The sequence below is a fragment of the Anser anser genome, assembly GCF_964211835.1.
Source record: "Anser anser genome assembly, chromosome: 2".
In the NCBI taxonomy this organism is placed as follows: domain Eukaryota; kingdom Metazoa; phylum Chordata; class Aves; order Anseriformes; family Anatidae; genus Anser; species Anser anser.
In genome coordinates this window covers 161,181,507-161,203,752 of record NC_139721.1, presented here as the reverse complement: position 1 = coordinate 161,203,752, position 22,246 = coordinate 161,181,507, and the positions used below count along the sequence as shown (strand labels likewise).

Here is a 22,246-nt window from a genome sequence, read left to right as displayed (position 1 = left end):
GGCCTGTCCCTCAGAAGTGCTCCAATGTTCTCATGGGTCATATCTACACTTGTCAAACTAAAAGGAAGTTGGACAGTGAGCCACACCAGGAGACTTCCATGTTCTTCATTCACATTCCTTGGTATGAACGCAACCGTGGGTATAGCTTAAGTGGTATGTATAAATCCATAATTAAAATAGGTCAGGGTCTGTCCGGTGGTCCTGAGGCCACTGGCACAGAGCAGCCTACAGCCGTGCAGCTGAGTTCTACTCACCTGAAACAGGATATCCTCATGTACCGCATATTAGGAACAGTCCTTGGCTTGTGCAGACCTCAAAACAGGGCCAAGCATTTTCTGGAAAGATGCTAATTGGCATTGGCCAAGGACAAAAGAAATTAACTGTATGGATGACAGAATTCATGCTCTCAGGGAAGATTCTTGATACTCTTTAACTTAGTAGTAGAGATGTAAACAAAACTTCGGTATTGCCAGTTTGGAAGGAAGGGAAATTACTTTGTTTATTTTTTTTTAGAAGTTTCAAGTGTTTCTGTACAGTAAGGGTTAGTTTCTTGGCTAGCTTTTTAATGAAGTATGTCACTCAGAACAAATCCAGCTCTTTAGGACTCTACATGAGCAACTTCTAGAGTTCACTTGCTGCCTATATGACCATGCCAAAATCCTGCTTTGAAGCTTCTCATGTCCTCATTTAGCCTGAAGAAAAGAAGGCTGAGGGAAGACCCTGTTGTGGCCTTTTAATGTCTAAAGAGGGCTAAAAAGAAAGATGGAGAAAGACTTTTTTTCAGGGCAGGTAGTGACAGGACAAGGGGTAGCAGTTTTAAACTAAAAGAGGGTAGATTTATTTTGGATATATGGAAGAATTTTTTTACGGTCAGGGTGGTGAGACACTGCAACGGGCTGCTGAAAGAAGTTCTGTATGCCCAGTCATTGAAAGTGTTCAAGGTCAGCTTGGAGAGAGCTTTGAGCAACCTGATTTAGTGAAAGATGTTCCTGCCTGTGGCAGGGAGTTGGACCAGCTGATCCTTAATCCATCCCAAACCCTGATATGCTTTATGATTATATGATTATGCACCTACCTGCAGGGGGACACCATGATGAAGAGTGACCACAGCTGAGGGCCTGGAGTAGTGATGCCAGCTGGGTTAGGTGAAGGGTGGGCATATAGGGAACGGTGATTCTGAAAGAACCTGCCCAGGAGCTTTCAAAGAATTGGTGATGCCTTCAGTCTCCTCAGAGGACGCCCTGGAAAAGCTGACCCAGGTAGGGAAGACTTTTACCTTTGTCAGGGGAGTCAAAAACACAGAAAATGTACAAAGTGCAGTAACATAGGACGTACATGTATTTGTACCCATACATTTATGTTTCTGAATACACCTTTTTGGTTACAGGTCTAGCTAGTGGAGTGTTCAGCTCTGACTCGTGGGTTTTCACTTCTTAACTTTGGCAACACAAGGCACCCCAAACCAGCCTTTAACAGGTGGTGATGATGAGGATTGGGAAATGATTCAGCAAGAACACAATATTTATGGCTATAAAGGCAAATTGACTTCTGGGAAGCAGGAGAATGTGAGTTATTTTTAGGAAAGAAAGGACAATGAGGTCTTGTCTACACTGTGAATTTTCCCCAGATCTCAAGCTGGCCTGGAAGATGTCTGAAATCACTGTGTAAACAAATCCCCAGCAGCCAGAATCAATGATGCCACCCCTTCAGCTTTAACCAGATTTTGGAGGGTTTCTCTGCTCTGTTTACCAACAAGTCTGCATCCCTGAGTTGTGATGCATTGTTCCTCATAGTCTCACAAAACAAGGCAGAACTCTTTCTTCCCCCTCTATAGAGCAAATGATCAGAGCACAGCAAGGAAAAATGTATTATCTAAGCCCCAGCGTGAAGCATGTGACAGAAAAGAGTTTTTATCCCAAGATTGGAGCTAAACCTCTAACCATTGCACAGCTTTTTTCTAACTGTGCTTCAGGTCTTTCAACATGCACTTAAATTTAGGGAGGGTGGATCACCTGTATAAAGAAGATGTTATTTGTCTCCAAACAGAAGAAGACTGGGTAGATTTCAAGTCAATTTTTAAGTCTTTTTTTTTTTTTTTTTCTTCATTAAAGTTAATGTTTATTTTGGAAGAACAAGGCCTTGAAATATGGAGATATGGAGTAAGGAGCTCTGCAAACAGAAAGTCCTAGGAAATATGGATGTCTCCATACATACATATATTAATTATCTAAACCAATCTCATGAATTCTAGTCTGAACTGGCAACCTGACACATCTCGTGTGTCCAGAACGGCCACCTTTCTACTCAAGAGGTCATCTAGTTCCATGCCCTCACTCCAGTATTAATCAACTCCATCTAAACCAACCATGATTTGCATCTAGCATGTTTTTAAAATCCTAAAGTGAAGGAGGTTTCAATTGCTCATTACTCTTGTTCAGAGTCTGTTCTGTTATCTGCCCTAAAGGTCTCTATCTATAACTAAGTTCAATTTTACGTATTTTGACCACAGTGGACCAGCAAAGCACAGTATTTCTTTGATCTATTTAGTGATCTTTAATACTTTTGAAAAATATTTCCAGGCTTTTACTTGGCCTTCTCTACAATAAAAGCTTTGTTTCATTTTCCTTTGTAGGCCATTATTTCCACGTCTCTGATGCTTCTCCTCATCTCTGGACTAATTTGACCTTCTCTACTGACTCCAAACACAGTGTAGGACATATCAATCTTCCCAGATATTCACAGTAATGTTTTCTGCATTTCAGCATTCCTTAAACCTCTGCCCATCATTTTTTGTATTTTCCTCTCCTGTACAACAAAGGACTTGCATTCAGCCACTACTTTGCTATTCAGAAATTTTTGACTGTTGAAACAGCATTTGGAAAGCTGTGTTTAAGTTGAAGAGAAGTAAAAGAAACAAACGAAAAAGGGGGTTAATTTTCTCTAAATCCTCTTTAGTCCCTCAGCTATTAGCTTTCTGCGCCTCTTAAGTCCTTCTCTTAAAGTCCTCAGATTGAACTGTTGCTTATGTGCTAAGGAAGTAGAATGAAATGGACTCTTCTTTCTGTTTGTCTCTTTCCAGTACATAACAGGATAAAATATTCAGTTTGTGGAATTTGTCTGAAAAGATTTGGCAGCCTTCTGAGATTTTTTTGGCCAGTAGGACAATCTGATTTGGCAAACTAGCTAAGAAGTTGCTGAAAGAATTAAACCATATTATTGGATCAGATGTGATATGACTGTTTTGCTAGAACTTTGTTTTGGAGGTCTCATTTCCACTGGGGTATTTTTCAGATTATACAGGCTAGGTAGTTTTATTATGCGTGTACAATTAAAAGGTCCTCAGATCTCCCCCAGCAAAGAACATGTTACTCTGAAATAAACATAGCATAATTTTCAAGCATTCATTTTCTTTCTCTGACTTTTTCATTCAATGCATAAGTTATTAGATGTGTAAATCACAAAGCCTAAATCCTATTGCAAATTTACAGTTTATTTTATGGGTAAAATCCAAACAGCAGGTCAGTGCTTACATAAGTTGCAAGTCCTTTATGCTTGCCAGATCTTGTAGTTGGTTGAGTTTTTCAAGTCTGCAAGGGAGGATTGAGGTCTGAAAGGCTCATATCAGATACTTTACTTATTCCTTTGCTGTGAACAATTAATTGGTAGCCATTGAGGATTTTCCATAAGGAATGCATCCCTCAAATCGCATTCAGTCTTGCAAGAGTCCTAACTGGAAACAATCAAAGAAAAAACAGAAACAAACAAATAAACAAATAAGCAAAATAAAAAAAAAAAAGCTTACTCTGGCAAATGTAGAGCATCAGTAATGGCTTGATATTGGACAATGAGGTCCCAGTTTTGAGACTTTTGCAGTGAGCAGGGGGACAATGACTTCTCAAGGAAAATCTGAAGTTCACCTTCTGAAAACTTGGTCTAGTTACTTGAGATTTATCCTGTTGTCTTTGGTAAATGCAGGAGCTCTCATGCACAAGCTAAATGCTCAGGTCAGCTGTCTCAGACAATATTCGTCTTCTGTTAAGTCAGGTCTGAACCAGCCAAGGAGAGAAAAAGCTACCTTTTATTCTAGCATGTCTCCACCATATTCAGCCTTGGCTTCTATTCAGTCCTTGAGCTAATGCTTCATCTTTAATTAACATCTAGCTATCATATGTGCCAGAATTATGTAAGGACATATATTTATGGAAAACCCAGTGTTATTATATGTCTTTTTCACTAGGTAGCCTGTTTAATGAGATTTACCTGGAAATATATATAAAGACCACCTTGAATAGGTTGGTATTAACTCAGATGTGTCACCAATCCAGTCTTCCATTCACTAGCCACCTTGTTTGTCTTTTGGCATATTTACTTTTTTTTTTTTTCTTTGAACTATGCAGCCCATATTTAGCTTCCTTATAAACTGCCTCACCATTTCATATCTCTAGAAATGAGAAGAGTGAAATGTTGCCCACCTTCTACACTGTTTTAACTGCCTCCCAAATGCTGGGTGTAAAACCAAACCTTAATAATGCACAGTCTTGGCAACACCAGGGCAATAGCCCTGGTTAGTCTCAGTGACATGGTAAATATCCCAGCAGAACAGCTTCCAAGTGTCCTCTTCCTGCAGATCTAGTGCACTGCACCATGCCATGAGTGCTGGTAAGCCAAAATATTGACCACCTTTGCACATCTTCTCTGAATTCCCTACAGCTATCTGTCTTTGCTGCCTGGGGATTGTGCCTGTGGCTGGTGCCCAAAACCTCAGCTGAAATCTGTGTGCAAGAGGGGGAACACAACAGTTTATTCAAGCTCCATTGTCCCCACCATCTTTCATGTGTCTTTCACAACAAGGTAAAAAGAGTCTCATCAGTTTTCTTCTTTATAACAAAGCAAATAATATTCTGAAAGTTTGAGCAATGCCTTTCAATACAGGAACAGCTCCAGAAATGTCCTACAAAAGCAATTTTTCTAATAGAGAAGGCTGCTACCTGACTGTTCTGTAACAATCAAGGAAATTCATGAGTCCCTATTTCCCCCTAGAAGACATGAAGTCTCAGGATCCCCTAATAAATTTCTTTCCAATCAGGCCTGAAGAAATCATTCCATTGTAATAGCTTCCTATCTACTCTCTAAAAGCAACACACTGCTGTAGAGAAGATATATATTTGTTTGTATTTCTTTCTGTTTAGAAAACAAAACAAAAAAAAGAATGAATTTTTAAACAAACCTGAGTACCTTGCTTTATCTCAAGGATCTGTTTTATTTGGTGACTCTGTGCCACAGTTGATTGTCTCAGGATGCTATCACTGCTCTATGAGAATCAATTTTATGAGCATCAGAAGTCACCCACTGTGTGGATCTCACAGGACTTTGGGTATAGGGCAGCTCTTGAACACACAACTGAGTGAAGTTTGAAAATTAAACCCAGGACATTTTTCTGAAGAAAGGAAAAGGAGGAGTAAAAAGCAGGGCCACTGATTTATGCGTGGCAAATGTTCATAGCATGGACAACCAGCTCCCTGATAGGTGATGGGGAACCTGGACAGATCCGAGGAAACTTTAGAACTGTTGTTACATTGCTTTACTGGAAATGGCATAGTTTTACAGGGCATTGCACAAAACACAATTTTTTTAAAAATTTTTACTTTATTTTTTTTTCTCAGAGAGTCAAGGAACTCCATGTCTAATGAACTCACAAAAGAAGACAGCTCCACGTATATGGGGCCCCTCATCATGTCCAACTTCCATCATAAGTTGCTGGAACTGTTAACGTTTACTGTGCTTATAACTCAACAACACCAGGAGACTGGCCAAACATTGTTCTAATACCACCTATATTTCTAAATTATCATTTTTATTACTATTATTATATTTTTCAGCTCCGTCTCTAGCATGGTTTTGGCCCAGGTTAGCTAATATCTTCCAAAACAATTCCTGGGTATTGTTCAGGCATTATCACAAGCCAGGAATCTTTCCAACTGCGCAATTTGGATGCAGCCGGACTGTTTCAGATTTCAGCTGTGTGGATGTATGCCCTGGTGGGCAGGTGGCTGCTGGGTCAAGGAATGGGTGCTGGCTCTCTTCTTTACCAATGTAGGTGTCTCCTGAGTGCAGTGAGAACAGGGTTTGTGCCCAGACTTGACAAATGTCCATCCCAAGTTGGACTGTGCTTAGTTATGTTATGGTCTGCGAGAGTCATTCTGCTGGATGTGTACATCCGTGCTTCTGTGCTTCTACTATTACCATATGTCTGGGTTTTTCCTTTTTTTTTTTTTTTTTTTTTGGAAATTTTTCCATGTATATGTCAGGCTGCTATCTCCTTCCTTGGATCACTTGACTTCTTTGCCCTTTTCCAGCTGTCTGGCCTAGTGCACTCCATTGATTTAGAAGACGAAGCTGCAGCTCTGCCCTCTCTAGCTTTGAATTTTTAGATATTTTTCTATTGCTGTTCATCTGTGTGGGAGGTTCCTCTCTACCCTGACCCTACACAGCTCTGTCTCACCAGGTGTCCCTTCTCCATTATACACACCTCAGGAAGGAGACAGGTTAAGATAACTGGGATCTCAAACAAGATTTTGAAGTGGATACCCTCAAGTGTATAAATGAAGGACAACTATAACTCTTTAGAAAAGCCCAAAACCTCTTTATTTTCCTTCCTTGGTCCCATCATACCCTTTCTCAGCAAACCAGGCTCAGTCTCATGCTCCTCCCCCATTCACCAGCTCCCCAGTCCCATGAAACCAAAGCACTGCCTCCCTCTCCATGCCATCCCCCTCTCTGTGTTTTCAGGTGCTCAGTCCAGCACAGCCACCACAAGCTGCTGATTTGCTCTTGGGGAGGGGGGCTTGGATGGGTCACATCTCAGGGCTCCCAAACGACAGGGTCCCTGAATGTTGCTTATACCTAAAGCAAGTTGTGGCCCAGGTCCTGATGGTCCAGGGAAGCCTTTTTGGAAGGGAGCTTGTTTCCAGGCTATGTTCCACATCTTCCTTTGGAAATCTGTATTCACAGCCTCCCCATCCAGCTCATTTCCTCACAGACAGTTCTTAATAAAAAACAGCATGGGCTGAAAAAGACCATTCCAGCAAAGAGGTCAACTTGCCTCTGTCCCTGCAGTGTTCTTGCTGCCTTGCACCCATTCCTTCCTCTCCTATCCCTTGGAGTTCAGAGGCTACGGAGCCTGAAGCTTGCTTATCCAACTCACAACTGCTCCTGCTTGGGGAAGAAGGGATTTCAGAAGGACCTGGTACTCCTCATGAAGCGTTTGCTGTTGGCTGATGGTCTGTGCTCCCCGGGAGAGAGGTTTCCCAGTGGCAATGCTACAGACAGCATCTCCCTGGGTTCTGTCCTTCCCACCCAGTGGGTCAGCTCGGCCCAGCTTTCCGTGCCTCTAAGGCAGAAAATGAAAAGGGGAAATGTGTGTTAAGCCCTTTCATTAACAACCAGAAAAGCCCAACACAAGTGACCCTCAGTGAACATCCCCCCCTTCCTTGTCCAAGTATCTGCTGCCCCCAGCCACTTGCCCCTGACGGCGCATTCCAGCCAGGACGGGGCTCGTGCCCTACACAGCAGTTCTGTCCCTCTCCCAGCTCAGCCACTCATCGGACAGAAAGCCATAGAAATGAAATGATTACTCTCTATTTCTATACACATGGGGCATTGATCCTAGGGTCTGTTTTATGGGCTGGGGAGGGGGGAAACGGGATGGGGACAGGGTGGGGGAGAGCAGGAGCGTGTTTCATTTATAAAATCAAGCCCTGTTCTAGTGAAAATTGAAGTTCCTGTTTCTTTCCCTCTGTATTAGACTCCCTGTCGTCTTACAGGAAGTCTTAATAAAGTCTCCAGGGAAGTTTAAAATGAATTTTAAAAAATCATAATCCCCATATGGAAGCATTGGCATCAGTAAGATATACCACTGTGTGATAGCATGGAGCCAGGGAATATTTGAAGGCCTGTAAAATAAACTCGTTAAATCAGTATTCTGAATGCGCTGCCTATGGAGAAAGCCCCCTGTCAGCTACTTCCTATCTCTTGAGTGAAGAAAAAGATGTGCCTGGATTTTGGAACCCAGCAGCTTGAGGCTGGGATGGGGGGAGAACAGCACTTCATTCTGGAGGAGAGACAAATGGCGTTTCATTTGCTTGCTTGTTTTAAAGCCATCCCTCCTAATGTTGAAGGACAAACAAAAAAATTGTTTGGTCAGCCACAGACAGACTTTCTGCACGCAAGGGGATGGCGAGAGGTCTTTGAGTGGTAGAAATAGCATCAGGCAGAAACCACTCCAACAGATCTCAGTTCTTGAGGGACAGCAAAGCAGCAGCAGCCACCAAAATGTTTGGAAATGATGGCCCCGAATGGCTGCAGACAGGCAGCAAGCAGGACATGTTACAGAGGAACATAAGCATAGCCTGTCTGTCCAAAGGCCTCCAAAATCCATCATCCTTCCCATTTTAGGTGCCAAAGATGCCTGAAGCTTAGCCTCTTGTCCTGATGGCAGCACAGAACTAAGCAGGAACGGCCAAAAGAACAGGCTGAGCGTGTAGTGATGCTCCTCTGGAGGATTCTCCTAGTCCTCAGGTAAAAGGAGCCTGTTCCCCAAACTCACAGACTCAAGACAGCTGTGAGTAACAGCCCAAAGAAAGGCAAATTACAAAGGTTTGTCTTTGTCTTTGTCTTTTTTTTTTTTTTTTTTTCCATTTTCCCTTCACTCTCCTCAAAGCAAAAGGACTTTCTCTAGGGCACTGTATCACCTATTCAGATTCCCAACAGTGGATTTTGAAAGTGAACATGCATTTCTATTGTGTCTTAAATAGGAGAAATTCTATTGTATCCTATGACCTCCCTGCAAATGACTGTTGTGATAGGCAGTTTTATGGTAAGGGAAGATAGTGAAGTTCAGGGAGGCTTCACCACTATTATTATAGAGCAAGTCCCTGGAGCATCTTAAGAATGAAATATGCACAAAGGCCTGTTTCACAAGATCAGTGGTCAGGTCCCATCCATTGTCCCAGATTTCACTTGTGACATTAAGCAGATTGCTTTTTGTGCCCCAGTTACCCTGCATGACACTCCTCAGGCTGCCTGAGTCCACGCTAAGGGACTTAGTACATCAAGGACTTGGCCAATGCAGAAGATGTGTTTTATTTAGCCAGAAAAGATTAGGGCCATAAAAGACTTTTGGCTCTGTGTAGAAATGAGGGGAGTGCCAAGCGAAATGCCATATGAAATTAGGAACAGTAGAGAGCCTGCATTCTCGTCGTTATTGTCTGATGCACCTCTTAGACACCTTAGAGGCTTTGGAGTTTTACTTCAAGAGGGTGGTTAGTTGGCTGATGGGTGGTTAGTTTGCTCAAAGCACCTCAGTTCATGACCCCCACCCCCCCAAATAAATGGAAACAAAAAGGGAAAGGAGAATTTTATTTCTGAAAATGGCGTTTTTCTTTAAGCCTATAAGACACAGCCTCTTTGAAAATGGTCAGCCTTGCCTGTAACATAAAGATCAACCTGACCAACAGGTGAGAAACTCCATTTCCAGTCCTAGAAATATTTTCCCATTTATTTCTTTATTTATTCATTCATTTTGGCTACTAGAAGGAGAAACCCAAGGTTTGAACATCTCTACCTCAGGTTTGGGACTCCACAAGTCAGCTGGTGGAAGAAAGAGACTCCCAGTCCCAGGGAAGGTTTCATTCATTCTCCATGGGCCTAATCAGGTGATAAGGACAGTGTTGGAGATCCAGATTCCTTCCTTGTTACCTCTCAAAAGGGAGGTGGGCACAGAGAGTTCCCCTTCTGAGGGCAGAGTCAAAACACTGCTAATACTTAAATCTGTATTAAGAAACCAGTAATAAGCAAGCAGTTCTTGTTCAGAGTCTCCTTGTGCAAGAAAGTACACAAAGAGAGAATGAAAAGACCATTATTTTTCCTTGAGAGTCTCTGGGGCTGCTGTAATTATCCCAGAGGGGTTCATCCTTCAGAGAAAGCTGCAATTGTAGTGAAAAGGTGTTGTGGAACTTCCTAGTCATATGTGTATTATCTCTGGGCAAAACAGAACAGAACCTATGCTCAGTTTTTCTCTTTTTTTTTTTTTTTTTTTTGGCAACTGCTTTTCATTGATAACATTAAAAGCAAAAACAATGAGCAAAAGAGAGAGAGAGAGAAAAATGAAGGCAGGAAGAAAGGAAGAAATGCCTGCAGTTTGTCGATGGGTTTCTTTCACAAATGAACCAGGAAAGAAATTCAAAATCTTCAGCTTCCCAGCAGCTCCTGTTGACCTGCTCGTCCTGATTCATGATCCTTACTTACTGCAACCCCCTTGGGGACCCCTGACTAGTCCAACTCAAGCTTCATCCACCAAAGGCAATGCATATGTTTCTGATGGCTCTTACATCAGTGATGTCCTTGGGATTTTAAACTACTTTCAGCCGTTACATCTATTAACCCGTAGAACAATAATACTATAAAAAGATGATGGCTCAGGTAGGTGAATTGATCTGATAGAACAGATGCCATGAAAGTCTTCTTTAGACTGAAGCAGGGATGTAAAAAAAGTTAGGCACAATTTAAAACCACAAACAATGACAAAATACATCCAGCACAAACTACCTTTAAAATAATCTCCAGTTATAGAATATAGCTATAGAAGGACAAGGTCCCCTCTAGTGGAAAGCTATGGAATATGTCCATCAGGAGCTGCTGCAAGTCCTTCCTCATCCAGGTTGCGTAGTATCTCAGTTTGTTTCCTCTTTATCACCCATGCCATACACATGTCAGGCTCATCTAACAAGAGCAGAGATATTGTCGTTAATACCCGTGTATCTGGGTCTCCAGTCTTAAATCCTGCTTTTGGCCTCGGGGATTTGTTGCACTTATGTTTTCAGAGAAATCGGTGTATCTCCAATTTTGCCATTAGTAATTCATTTTGCAAAGCTTCAGCAGCCGTGGATGTCATTTTTTTCCAATGCAATTTCTCCATCTGGTGGTGTAAAAAGCAGCTCTGGAGCTGCTGTTGGTCAGTGTGCTCCGCTCCAGCAATGTTATTTTGTACCCACTGAGCTGGGTGAAGCTTTCAGACTTCACCTGACCCCTGTAATACAAACTTGGAGAAAGCATGCACCAGTTTTGGGCCATGCCTGTAAATTTAGCTTAGTCCCACTCCAGTCCTTATGACAAGTTTTGTTAGGTGGGAAGTTTCTTTGAAAGTCTGCAACCCCCAGTAATGCATTCCCTTCATTCTACCCACACCCTGTAACTCTGACAAATTGGAGAGAGGGTGGTGTATCCCCCCCAGGTGATCCAGGGCCAGTCCTTCTCAAAGGAAAAGCAATTTATTTTATTTTATATTATTTTATGTTTTATATTTTATATATTTTATATTTTATTTTATTATTTATTTTATTATTTATTTTATTTTATTTTTTAAAATCACCAGAACATCTTACTTGTTTCAATAAGACATGACCACAAATTAGTTAAAGCTGATATAATAATAATGTGAATGTATATTCTCTCTGTTCTTGTCAGAAATAAAATTTATTGCAAAGACTCCAGTAGTCCCAGGTGTATTATTATTATGATTATTATTATCATTTAATGTAGGGGGAAAACAGTAAGACTGGGGAGGAGAGGATTAAGGAAAGATCTGTTTTACTCTGCAGTAGTGAATTTAAAGACTAATTGAAGGGGCAGATTTTCTTCACTGAGGCTTTGGGATCAGGTGTATATCTGTCCTTCCCTCTTGCCAAATAGGTACAGATTGAGTCAGCATCCTCATTCTGCACATCATAAAGAGGATTAACAGCAGGATTAACAGCCAAATACCACGTTTCCAGCTGTGGAAAAGGGAAGTGGTCTTTCCTGCCCAGCTCACAGCTGGATGCTGTCCTACAGGTGCTTATGCATGTGAACTGGAGTTTATAAGATATACACATCCACCTGGACCCTGAAACACACAGTGAGCCGGACACTGAGCACATGTAACCTTGTGCAGTTCCCAGGGACCTCCACCTGTGCATGCAGGCAAGAGTATTGCCTAAAAGCAGGTTTTTAAAATCTTTTGTCCATTTCTTTTCTCTTTCAGACTCTCTTGAAGAAATCATTAAACAGGGGGAGACCAGAAGAAAGCAGGTGACTGGTATGTAATGATTGATACCTGTCATGTTTCTCTGTGTTGGAATCAATGTGATTTCATCAGCTCTGGCACTAGGAGTCTCTGCAGCTCCCCAAGCAAAGCGGGGAGAACCTAAGGAATACGAACTGATACCTCATCTGCTATTACCCACACATGTGCACACAGACTGGATTGCAGATCTGGGCTCCTGCAGAATTGCTTCCTCCCCAGCTGTCCGCATGACTCTTGTATTCCCATTTGCTCCAGCTGAAGTGGTGGATAAAAGTCCTCTTCCTGATCTTTTCCTGATCCATAAAGCTGGGCATCTGAGGCCTCTCAGGCTGAGGAGGGAATTAAAAACCGGTCCTCCATTCCCACCTGGAAGCTGTAATCCCCACACCTCTTGCCTATCTTCAGCCATTGAAAAACTAGGGATGGGACTGAGATTCAGCAACTTAAACATAATTTTCTGTAATGTACATATTCACACTCATCAGGGGTTTAATTACAGTGGATAGAGATTTAGGCCTCCAATCAGCTGTCTGCATATAGGATCAGAAGTATTTTCCATACTCTGTGTCAGATCATGCCTGGAGCCAGTGAAGTGCCACCATTCACTCTCCTAGTAAATATTTCTGTGGATGCAAACATCTTTCTCATCCTTGCTCCTCAAGCCCCACACCATCCCTTCACTAGCTCTGGTGCCTTTTGGCCCTTTGTTGAGCTGATTACCTCATTAACCCAGAGAACATGCCCTTTGTTTTGCTGCCTTCGTGCTGTACCAGGATGGGGTGAGTAGGAAAGGAGAGAAGGGGAATGAAAGGCAGGACGAATGTCTTTGCAGTGATAGATCAGCTCTCTGTGTACATTGTACAGGGTGGATAAAAAATAGTTGGATTAATATAAATGTAAATCCTAGGTCCTGAGCCTTATAAGCAACTGGAGATAACTCCCTCCTCACCCCACAGTGTAGACATCATATACCAGTATAAATACTCAGAGACGGTGTAGGCAACAGAGACAACAGGGAAAGATTTAGTCATCAAGATAGCTTGAAAACTCTCTCTCATTAGCATGAATGTTTTGTATTTGTGCATGTAAATATTCCATGGCTATTAATCTTAAGGCGTACATTGCTGCGATATTTACAAAACACACTAGGAGAAAAGCTGCTTCTGTTAAAGACACTCCTGAAAATTCTCCGGGAGGTGAGAGAAATACCAGCCACTTGGAAGTGTAGCCAAAGGCCTGGTTTCAAAACTGCTCAGGAGGAGAGAGAAGACATGAATGCATTCAGCCCTGCTCCCTGGAGACCCTGAGATTCTGCTGCAACATGCCGAAAAACTTCACATCCCCTTTATCCCGGCGGGCTCTCGTCGTCTGCAGCCTTCGTGGAAGGGATGATGGACGGAGGGCAGCCACTGCCCGCAGCAGCACAGATGCAGTCTATCTCTTTATTCTGTGCACATCCTCCTACAGCTTGATTTATGTGTCTCTCATCAGAAAAGAGAAAGGGGTTGATAAATCTTCTGGGAAATATGCAGTTCTGTGTCTAAGGAAGTATTTCCTTCAGCAGTTCAGAGAAAGAGCCATCAGAGAAGGAAGGAAAGCTTTCTCCCATGTGTCCAAGCCAACTCTCAGAAACTATATGAGCTATGACTTAAAAACCCCCATTCTTTGGGTTTTAACAAGCAGAATTTACTTAACGCCTAAAATTACCCATGTGCAAATCCTATTTAGGAGGAGATGAGTGCTAGTTAATGTTTATCAAAAGCCTTTAGGCCTTCAAGAAGAACATATTTTAAATGAATCATGTCCTCCCATTAGTTTAAGGAATGCAAATCTCCATGCAGTTCCATGCTTGTCCAAATATCTGCTTCTTACTTCAGGCTGCACTTTGGTTCCAGTTGCTATTCTCAAGTAGCTCTGCACAATGCATATATATATTTTTTTTTACAAGCCACTGTCTAGCCAAATGGCCAGATTTCCCTTTAATGGACAAAAAGTCAGTGACTTGGTCTTCAAAAGGTAATAAATCCATACATCTAGTGGCACTCAACAGCCCGAATGCATGGAGGCAACATGTACCATCAGCTCCCCACAAGTATTTGAATGTGCCCTCCCTAGAGGACTGCTGCCACCACCTTTAGCGGAGTCACTTCTTCTTTGCTGGGGCTTTGGCATTCCCACCAGCTTTGCCATTCGTTTTGGTGCTTCCTCCAGATTTTGCTGCTTCACCTTCTTTTTCACCTTTCTTTCCACCACCTTGTTTCTTGTCATTGCTGCCCTTTTCTCCTTTTTCTCCCTTTTCTCCTTTTTCTCCCTTTTCTCCTTCTTTCTTTTTGGCATCTTTCCCCTCTTTCTTGGATCCTTCTTTCTGGTCCTTTTCACCATCCTTCTTCTTGGAGCCTTTGGATCCTTCTTTCTTACCCTGAGCCTTGTCCACTTTTCCAGATACAGTGGGAACATCTTTTTTTTCTTCTGCCGCCTGAGCTGTATGCGAAGACATAAAAAGAAAACAGAAAGGCAATTAACGTAGGGTGACACTATCCAAGAAAAGGGTAAAACTCCTGCTCCCTGCTGGCAAATCCTGGACAAAGGAAAAACACAGGGGCTTTGTCCCTACAACTGTTTTCCTCACTGGCTAGAAGTTTTCATGTCTTTGTTTTGAGAAGGCAGACTAATGGGGTAAAGCAGAACTGGTAATCTGAAGAGCTGAGTTGTAGCTCTGTTGGAAGAAATAGCTCCCATTCATCAGAACTGGTCCCTGAACATTATATCGAGAGTCCATAGGCATTTCCCAATAATGGCATCAGTGTGGAGTAGTCTCCTTCCAGTCAAAGGAACAGAAACCTCTCTGATGTAATTCAATTCAGCCCTGGCCTGTCTTTTTTGCGTGTTTGTTTGTTTGTCTGTTTTTATTGTTATTGTTGTCACTGCTCTTTGTTTTGTTTTGTTGACTGGATTTTTTTTTCTTGTTTTCCTTGTTTAATTTCCTGTGTGGGTTATGTCTCCTGTAGCTGAGAGTGGACAGCAGAGATTCTGCTGGGGGTCTTTGCTCTCAGAGACAGACAGGCAGAAGATGACCTGCCCAGCACAGGACTACAAAGCAGGCTTTGCTTATGTCTTGTCCAGACCTAGTCACCATGAAACTGGATTCCTACCTGTAATTAATGGCAGCGACATACCAAGGACATACAGCAATTAACTCTAGTGCAGAGATGGCTCTGTTTTGTTAACACAAAATCCATAATAGTTTTAAGAAGTTTATAATATCTTTATTTATCTAATATCTTTACTTAGGAATATCTTGGATTTACTGCCCACATTTCAGGTGAGAAGACTCATAAGTATCCCACTGGGTCTTGCAGACAAATTATTCTGAAAAAGGATGTTATAAAAAATAATTTTCCTCCCTCCCCCCCCCTTTTTTATTTATTTATTTTTTTACTTCTAATAAAACTGGTTAATTTTCTCAAAAGTGTTTCTAAACTCAGAGCTTGGTGCACTGAACTCTCATTTCAAGCTGCTACACAGCACTCAAACACAGATCAGATTTCATATATTTCTTACAGATTTTTTTTTTTCTTTGATCATGACCAACAAGGTATAAAGTTTTGAAAAAAAAGAGGTGAAAATGTGTTAAGTTTCCCATGGTTTCCTTTTCTGAAAAGCCCCATTGTAGGACTCAGATACGTACATAGATAACCACGTTAGCACAACTTAATAATTAAGCTCAGCCAAGATATAGGAATGACCCGGGAGTGACCTGACGAAATGGAGGATTATTGGTCACTGTTTAGCTTACTTCGGCTGATGGCTAAGTCATACCACTTCACCTTTGTCACATGCTAAGGAAAGATGACAGTGAGCTGACTCAGGAGGTAATTTGGTAAGGGGTGATCATTTGGTGAGACATCTCAGCCTTACATGGAGCCATTAGACTCCTGTCCATTTAATTGGCCCCAGACCTCCCTGCTATGGATATCTGTAGTGTCGCTTTCAGTTTGCAGCAATGTATTACAGGGGTGAATCAAATCCGCATTTATTCTGTTTGCCTAAAATATTCTTTCAGGCTGAACACTAACATGAAATTTTATCCTTTGACCTTGGGAACTGGTAATTCATTTATACATACAGATGGGAAAGGAGTAACACTTTTTCTTACTACCACAGGGGAAATCTTGACATCTCATATGAAAAGAGGAGAGAAACCAACCAACAAATGAACAAACCAAAAACAAATAAACAAACAAACAAAACTGACATTGTCTGCTTCCTGGAGAAACGTGGTAGGATCCAGATGCACTCCCAAAAAAGTCAGCTGGAGTTGCCTCAGACCAGAATACTTGAAGATTTCCCAGGCCACAGCCCCAGACAGCACATCTCCACTCACAGTAAGGGCCCAGTTCTGCTTGAACCCCTCCCACATGCTGGGAGACAGAGCTTAAATAAATTAAGTTGTATATAACATTTTATGCACTGAACCCTAAAGTTCATTTTCTTTTATGTCCCCCCAAAAAAGGGCTTGCCATATACAACACTCAGAAAAGTGCATGGAGAATCGTTTGGCAGTTAGAATATTCCATCACAGTAAATGTGAAATAGAGTCAAATAATGCCAAGAAATGAGAGTATCATTGTAATATATTCTTGATTAATAGCATTTGACACTTACAGAAATCTTTAAAGCATTTAATGGCCACTCAGTAATTAAAATCATTCAAGTTGTCTGTTTGGCCTTGACCAGATCCACCGAGGGTTTTCACAGTGTAAGTGCATAAATAGTCAGTGAGTACATACATCATATTTCATGACCACATAAATCAGGGTGGGCTGCCAAATGTCAATGGAGCAGCATGGCAGACCATCACACCCTGTACAGACAAGAATAATAGCACAGAGATGAAGCCCGAAGGTTTGCATACTTTCCATCGTAATGCCTAAATCATGAAGCGAAACTTTTCTGAGGACAGGATTCACGCTAATCTCAGAGGGAGGTTTGGTCACACACAGCTTTTGCATCTACTATTTAGGCACTGACAGCTGAGTCAGACCCTTCGGGTCCCCAAGAGTGGAGACATACAGGCAATTTTAAGGCACAATTTACCTCCCTTACTCTGAAAGGAATCACATCTTTTTTATTTATCACTGTGGATAAAGGAATAAAAACTAAATGACTAACACTGATGCAGACTTCTCCATAGATGTGGGTAATGTGTTTGTGGACAGTTGAATTGCACCCCAGTTCCTTCATGAATTGCACCAGTTCCTTCAGGGCAACCTGGTCAGACTTATGTCTGCCCACAGAGGACCAAGAGACTCAAAGCACATATCTTCAGAAGCCATTACCAGACATCAGCAGCCACTCAATGATGTTATCCACTAGATTCCTACCCTGCACCATGCCAGGACCATAGATTTGGGACTCTCACGAGGTTGAAGGGTGGTAAACTACTCATATATTTCATGGGATAAAAGCTGTATGGTGCAGATGACTTCTCATATATTGCTTTCTCGTGGCTATTTATTCATGAGCTCATGATGCAGCATTTTACCATGGTCCAATTAAACCCACACTAAACTAGCAAGCCTTTGGATAGAGCTTATGTACATGTCTGAGTGTTGTGAAGGCTGCTTACAGGAGATCAAAATTTATTAACATTCTGGGATGAAACTGTCATTCTACTGCCCCAAACCCCTTTCTGTCTCTTTGGGATATTCTCATCTTTAATTTTTTGTTTTTCTAGAATTAACAGCCAGGCTGTTAAATGCTACAAATCCTCCTAAAAGAGGATGTAGCAGATGACTGAACTTGGCTTTCTGCTATCTACAGGAATGAGCCTTCACACTCTCTGGGATCTACTGAGTGCTGGTCCTTACAGAGTCAGAATTTGGTCTTCTGACCAGGAAGTCAAAAGATGCAAAAGTGCTTCCATACAAGATTGCTCATATATGTAAGGTAGCATTAACCAAACCTTTAGGTGGCCTTTGACTCTGAAGTACTTTAAGAAAATTTAACAGTATGGACAAGGGCTTATTCATGCCAATTGGGTTCAGCTCCAGAGAGTGGTCTGGCTATATTTAGTTTGTACTATAGGCACAGTCAAGTGACTGAACACGTCAGAAATACTGAGGTATGTTCAACAGCTTACTATTAATCACATATTTCTATATTTTGCTGGTGTAGGAGTAAATTTCCACAGTTATGTTATCTGCCTCTTTCACCAGTTTTATGGACTGAAGCATCATGTTGCGAGTTAAAGAAACTCCAGGTTTTTATGAAGCTACAGACCACAGGGCTTACAGAGACACAGAAACAGGGAATAAGCAAATAAATAAATAAATGAAGACGTTCATTAAAAGTTCTTGAGAAAACAGGTGAAATGTAGAAAGGGAACTGAGAAGCAGAGAGTCCAAGGCATGATGGATCTCAGAAGAAGCCACGGGAAAGAGAAGCCATAGACAGACAGACAGACAGGAGGGCAGTCCCCTAATTTCCTTGTAGGGCCATCTCATCTTCTTCTTTCACCACAGGCAGGGAGTTGAGAGGTCTGGACTGGACATGACCAGAGAGAGTTGGGAGAGTTTCAGTAGAGCCTAGGGTACAGAATCAGGAAAGGTGAGTGAGAGGAGAGGAGACCAGTGGAAGAAATACTCTTGGCCATCCAAATGGGGCAAACCAATGTGAAATTCTAACACTTTTTCTTCCTACCGAGACAGCCCCCACCCCAGAAATTGTCCCTTAATATGAATGAGACTGTCTGGAAATGTTAAACATGAGCTGCAAAGGAATAACTCTGACTTGTACTATTGGAGAAAATGTCCCCTGCATCTGAATGACCATGTCTGCTACCACATACATTGTTGGTTTAGAGTTGTGCATGTGAATGTGAGAGTTTTACCATGTCATGGTGATATCTTCATTGTTTTGCCCAGGGAGCTACATTGATTTACACACAAGGAGGACCTAACCCTTTCCATTTAAGCATACAGAAAACAACCCCAAAAGAAAAGATGGGTCTTATGTGCAGGTGATGGCATGAGAAGTACCTCCAGGGATCTCTGTCAGCTCATTGAGTGGTGGCACAGTCTCCAGTTTGTCTGCATACGTCTTGGCTGCTTGCCGTTGAGCATATCGTGCCTCAATCTCTTTCTTTGTCCGGGGAATCCGGCACTTGAAGATACAGCACAGGGTAATAACTGGGAAAAGAGAGAGAGAAGCAAGAGCATTCAGTTTAGATGAGCAGATCTCCGTCTAGCACAGGTTGGTTTCCTCAAGTGGGAACCTGGAGCCATTTGCATCTGTGGAAGGGCCCATCAGTTACCAATTAAGTTACCTGAAAATAAAGAATTATTACTCTTAAACTGAGCTGTGGTAAAGAACGAAGAAAGTCCTTCCCTCCAAAAATAATGTGAAACATTGCCTTAAATCATATATACCATTGCTGTTTCTGAGCACAACACAGTCATTACTTTTATTTTCATCACCACCCTGTAGATTTGTGAAGTATCATCCGACTTTTCAAGGTGTGGTAGGATATAAGAACATCAACAGCTTGAGTTCATTATCTGTTTTTGACATCAGCAATTAAGATGTACTGTCACCCTTCAACAGTATGTTATTGCTGGAGATTCATGACACCGTGTCTTAGTCATCCATTTTTGTGGTAGGTAGATCCTGAGGCTATGGACCACCAGCTGAAGAAAGTAATGAGGATAGGAATGCTGTAAACCCTTCAGAATAGATCCAGAACAAGAGCTCAGTCTATGCCTTTAATGACTTTAATCCAAATCCATTGAGGGCAAGTCAAGAATTGAATCCAGATCTCCTAAATCATCATGCTCTTACTATGTCACTATGCTTCTTTCCATGAGTTTCTCTTCTTTACATGACTTAAGGATGCAGCTGATGCTTTCACTCCTAATAAGATATATCTGTCCTACATGGCTAAATCTATACATTATTTCAGAGTTTACATCTGTAAATCTAATCATGACTCAGATAATTCATTACAATGAAATAGCTGTTGGTTGATTGCCTAGACTAGCAATTCACAGGCTTGATTAGATCATTGGTTCATCTGTGTGTCACCTCTGACAATAATAAAACAGCAACTTCAAGAAAAAAAAGACAAGGAGGCTTTGAAACCAGTAATCACAAAATTAGGTGACCCATAGGTTACTAACACAACTAAAAAAACATGAAATCTCATAGTCTCTATGAACTTTTGAATTGCTTTTTCCTGGGCATTCTTTTAAAGGGATGTTCAATAAAAGCTCATCTTTTCAGTATATTTAAATGCTTAAGCTCATTTATCTATCTTGTAGAAAGAAACAGGTTCTGCATGCAGGCAGAGACTTGTGCATAGAAAGAGGTCGTATGATTAGTTTTACATGCTCTCTCTTATCTTAACTGGAGATCCCCCACGCTGCATCAATGCTCTGAGAAAGGAGCATACATCCAACCTTCTGTATGTTTCAACAGTTATTTCCTCTGGCTTTCTATCACCATGAGCAATGGACCAGACCTTTGAGGCTAATTCAAGGAAAAGAGAGAAATAATCTCTGTTTTGTTCCAAGTATGAGCATTTCTCATCCACGAGGAGTAAAACCCTTTTGTGAGAGCCTGCACAATGTCAGCACATAGAACATTTGCTGGTGTAAATTTTTCTCCTTAAAAGTTTTCCTTGAGCCTGTCCAGCCTCTCCTAAGCAGAAGGACTATGTTAGCCAGGAACAAGACTTTCACGATGTCATCATATCACAAAAGAGAAAAGAAAAGTAGTAAAACACCTTTCTTAGTGTTTTAATTGAAACTGTTGTGAAGTCGCCAAGCAAAGTGCAGCACGTTCCCTACCCTTTTTCTGCCACAAATATCACTCCCCTTAAACAGTCTGCTGCAGAGGCTCTGGGCCACCTAAATGTCACAACAGGATGAGACACCTGAAGCTGTAGCAAATTGCCTAAAGCAACGTGAAGTTGTAATAATCTGTAATTGGGGAAGCAATCCAGATGCTTTTATCCTTGTTCATCAGTGAGGGTCAGCCACAAGCTGAGGGTAATTGAGCTTTCACTTGTCTGAGAAAAGTAAAGCGAGGTACCCATATGGCATTGTTGGCAGCACAACACTGGCAGCTTGCATGTCTGTGTCTGCCCGGCTTTTCGGGGCAGGAGCACCTGCCTACAGGGCCTCAGTGACATCTCAAGCAGGGGATGGTGAGGGTTTCTTCATGTTAGCAGGCAAAGAAAACCACCCAGCAGCTGGGCAAGGACTCAGGGCAAGGTCAGGCTAGACATAAGCGTGCATGTAAAAGGTGACAGAAAGCAGGGCAACAATCTGCTGGGGGGGAATGGGGTACGTGCTTCTTTCTCTGCCCACCTTTGAATCAAGATCTATGGTTTTCCTGAAAACATTCTGGAATTCAGCTGAGCTGGGAAGTCCTCTACTCACATTCAAGAAAAATAATTACTAGGAAAATTAGCTCCCTGTTTCTTGGGGAGTGTTAAACATTGAGAATGTCAACATTCAAGTAAAGCACAAAGAGATAAATCAATGCCCTTGAAAGCCAAGGGGAAGATGCCTGCTAATACCACAGTTGTTCGCTCAGCCCTGAGAGAAGGACTTGGAATTGTTGTATCTCTCACAGATTTACTTCTTTTCAATTACAAAGGCAAAAAGGATTGTTGCTACATGACAGTAATGAGCTGGCCTCTCTGTTTAATTTTCTAATGGAGATGATGAAGTGCTGTATTGAGGTATCAGGGATGTGTGCTGTCTTGTGGCATGAAATGATTCACAGTCAGCCATTGCAGCAAGAGGATTACATGAAAATAATAGAGTAGTTTGATATCTCCACCCCCCTTGCAAGCTATGCTTAGTGTGAGGCTCAAGACATGCAGGGGGCTAAATATTGGAATGAGTAATGTTGTATTTTAAAAGAATAGGCAAGTGAATAAGATTTTGGTACAGCAGGTTTAGGACACTGAAACTGATGCCAGGAATGAACATGTCATTTCTAGTGGGAAGTTGTTGCCTGTTGGATTTCTTTGCTTTTCTATCCAGGTCAGACGGAGCAGGCTGTGGAATTCATCTGCTCTGGTTTGCATGTCCCAAAGCTAAGGATGGAGATCAGGCT

At 41.8% G+C, this 22,246-nt stretch overlaps 1 protein-coding gene and 1 long non-coding RNA gene across 5 annotated transcripts in view; one reads left to right on the top strand and one right to left on the bottom strand.

Annotated features, from left to right (window-relative positions):
* Positions 1–1,171: 1,171 nt before the first annotated feature.
* LOC310894522 lies at positions 1,172–7,576 on the top strand. Its single transcript, XR_014579980.1, has 3 exons — positions 1,172–1,259; positions 4,711–4,851; positions 5,664–7,576. It is a non-coding gene; the product is annotated as an uncharacterized lncRNA (long non-coding RNA).
* Positions 7,577–12,120: 4,544 nt separating this feature from the next.
* Positions 12,121–22,246, bottom strand: part of TMIE (transmembrane inner ear) — a 36,477-nt gene continuing 26,351 nt past the window's right edge. For 3 of the 4 annotated variants that reach the window (XM_083824734.1, XM_083824733.1, XM_083824735.1), the window contains 2 exons: positions 19,162–19,311; positions 12,121–14,602 (listed from right to left, as the gene is read on the bottom strand). In XM_083824734.1, the coding sequence (XP_083680860.1) occupies positions 14,265–14,602; positions 19,162–19,311 (488 nt within the window). In that variant the 3' untranslated portion in view covers positions 12,121–14,264. Of the gene's footprint in view, positions 14,603–17,010; positions 18,709–19,161; positions 19,312–22,246 lie in introns of those variants that run through there. The other variant, XM_083824736.1, reaches the window with a different exon arrangement.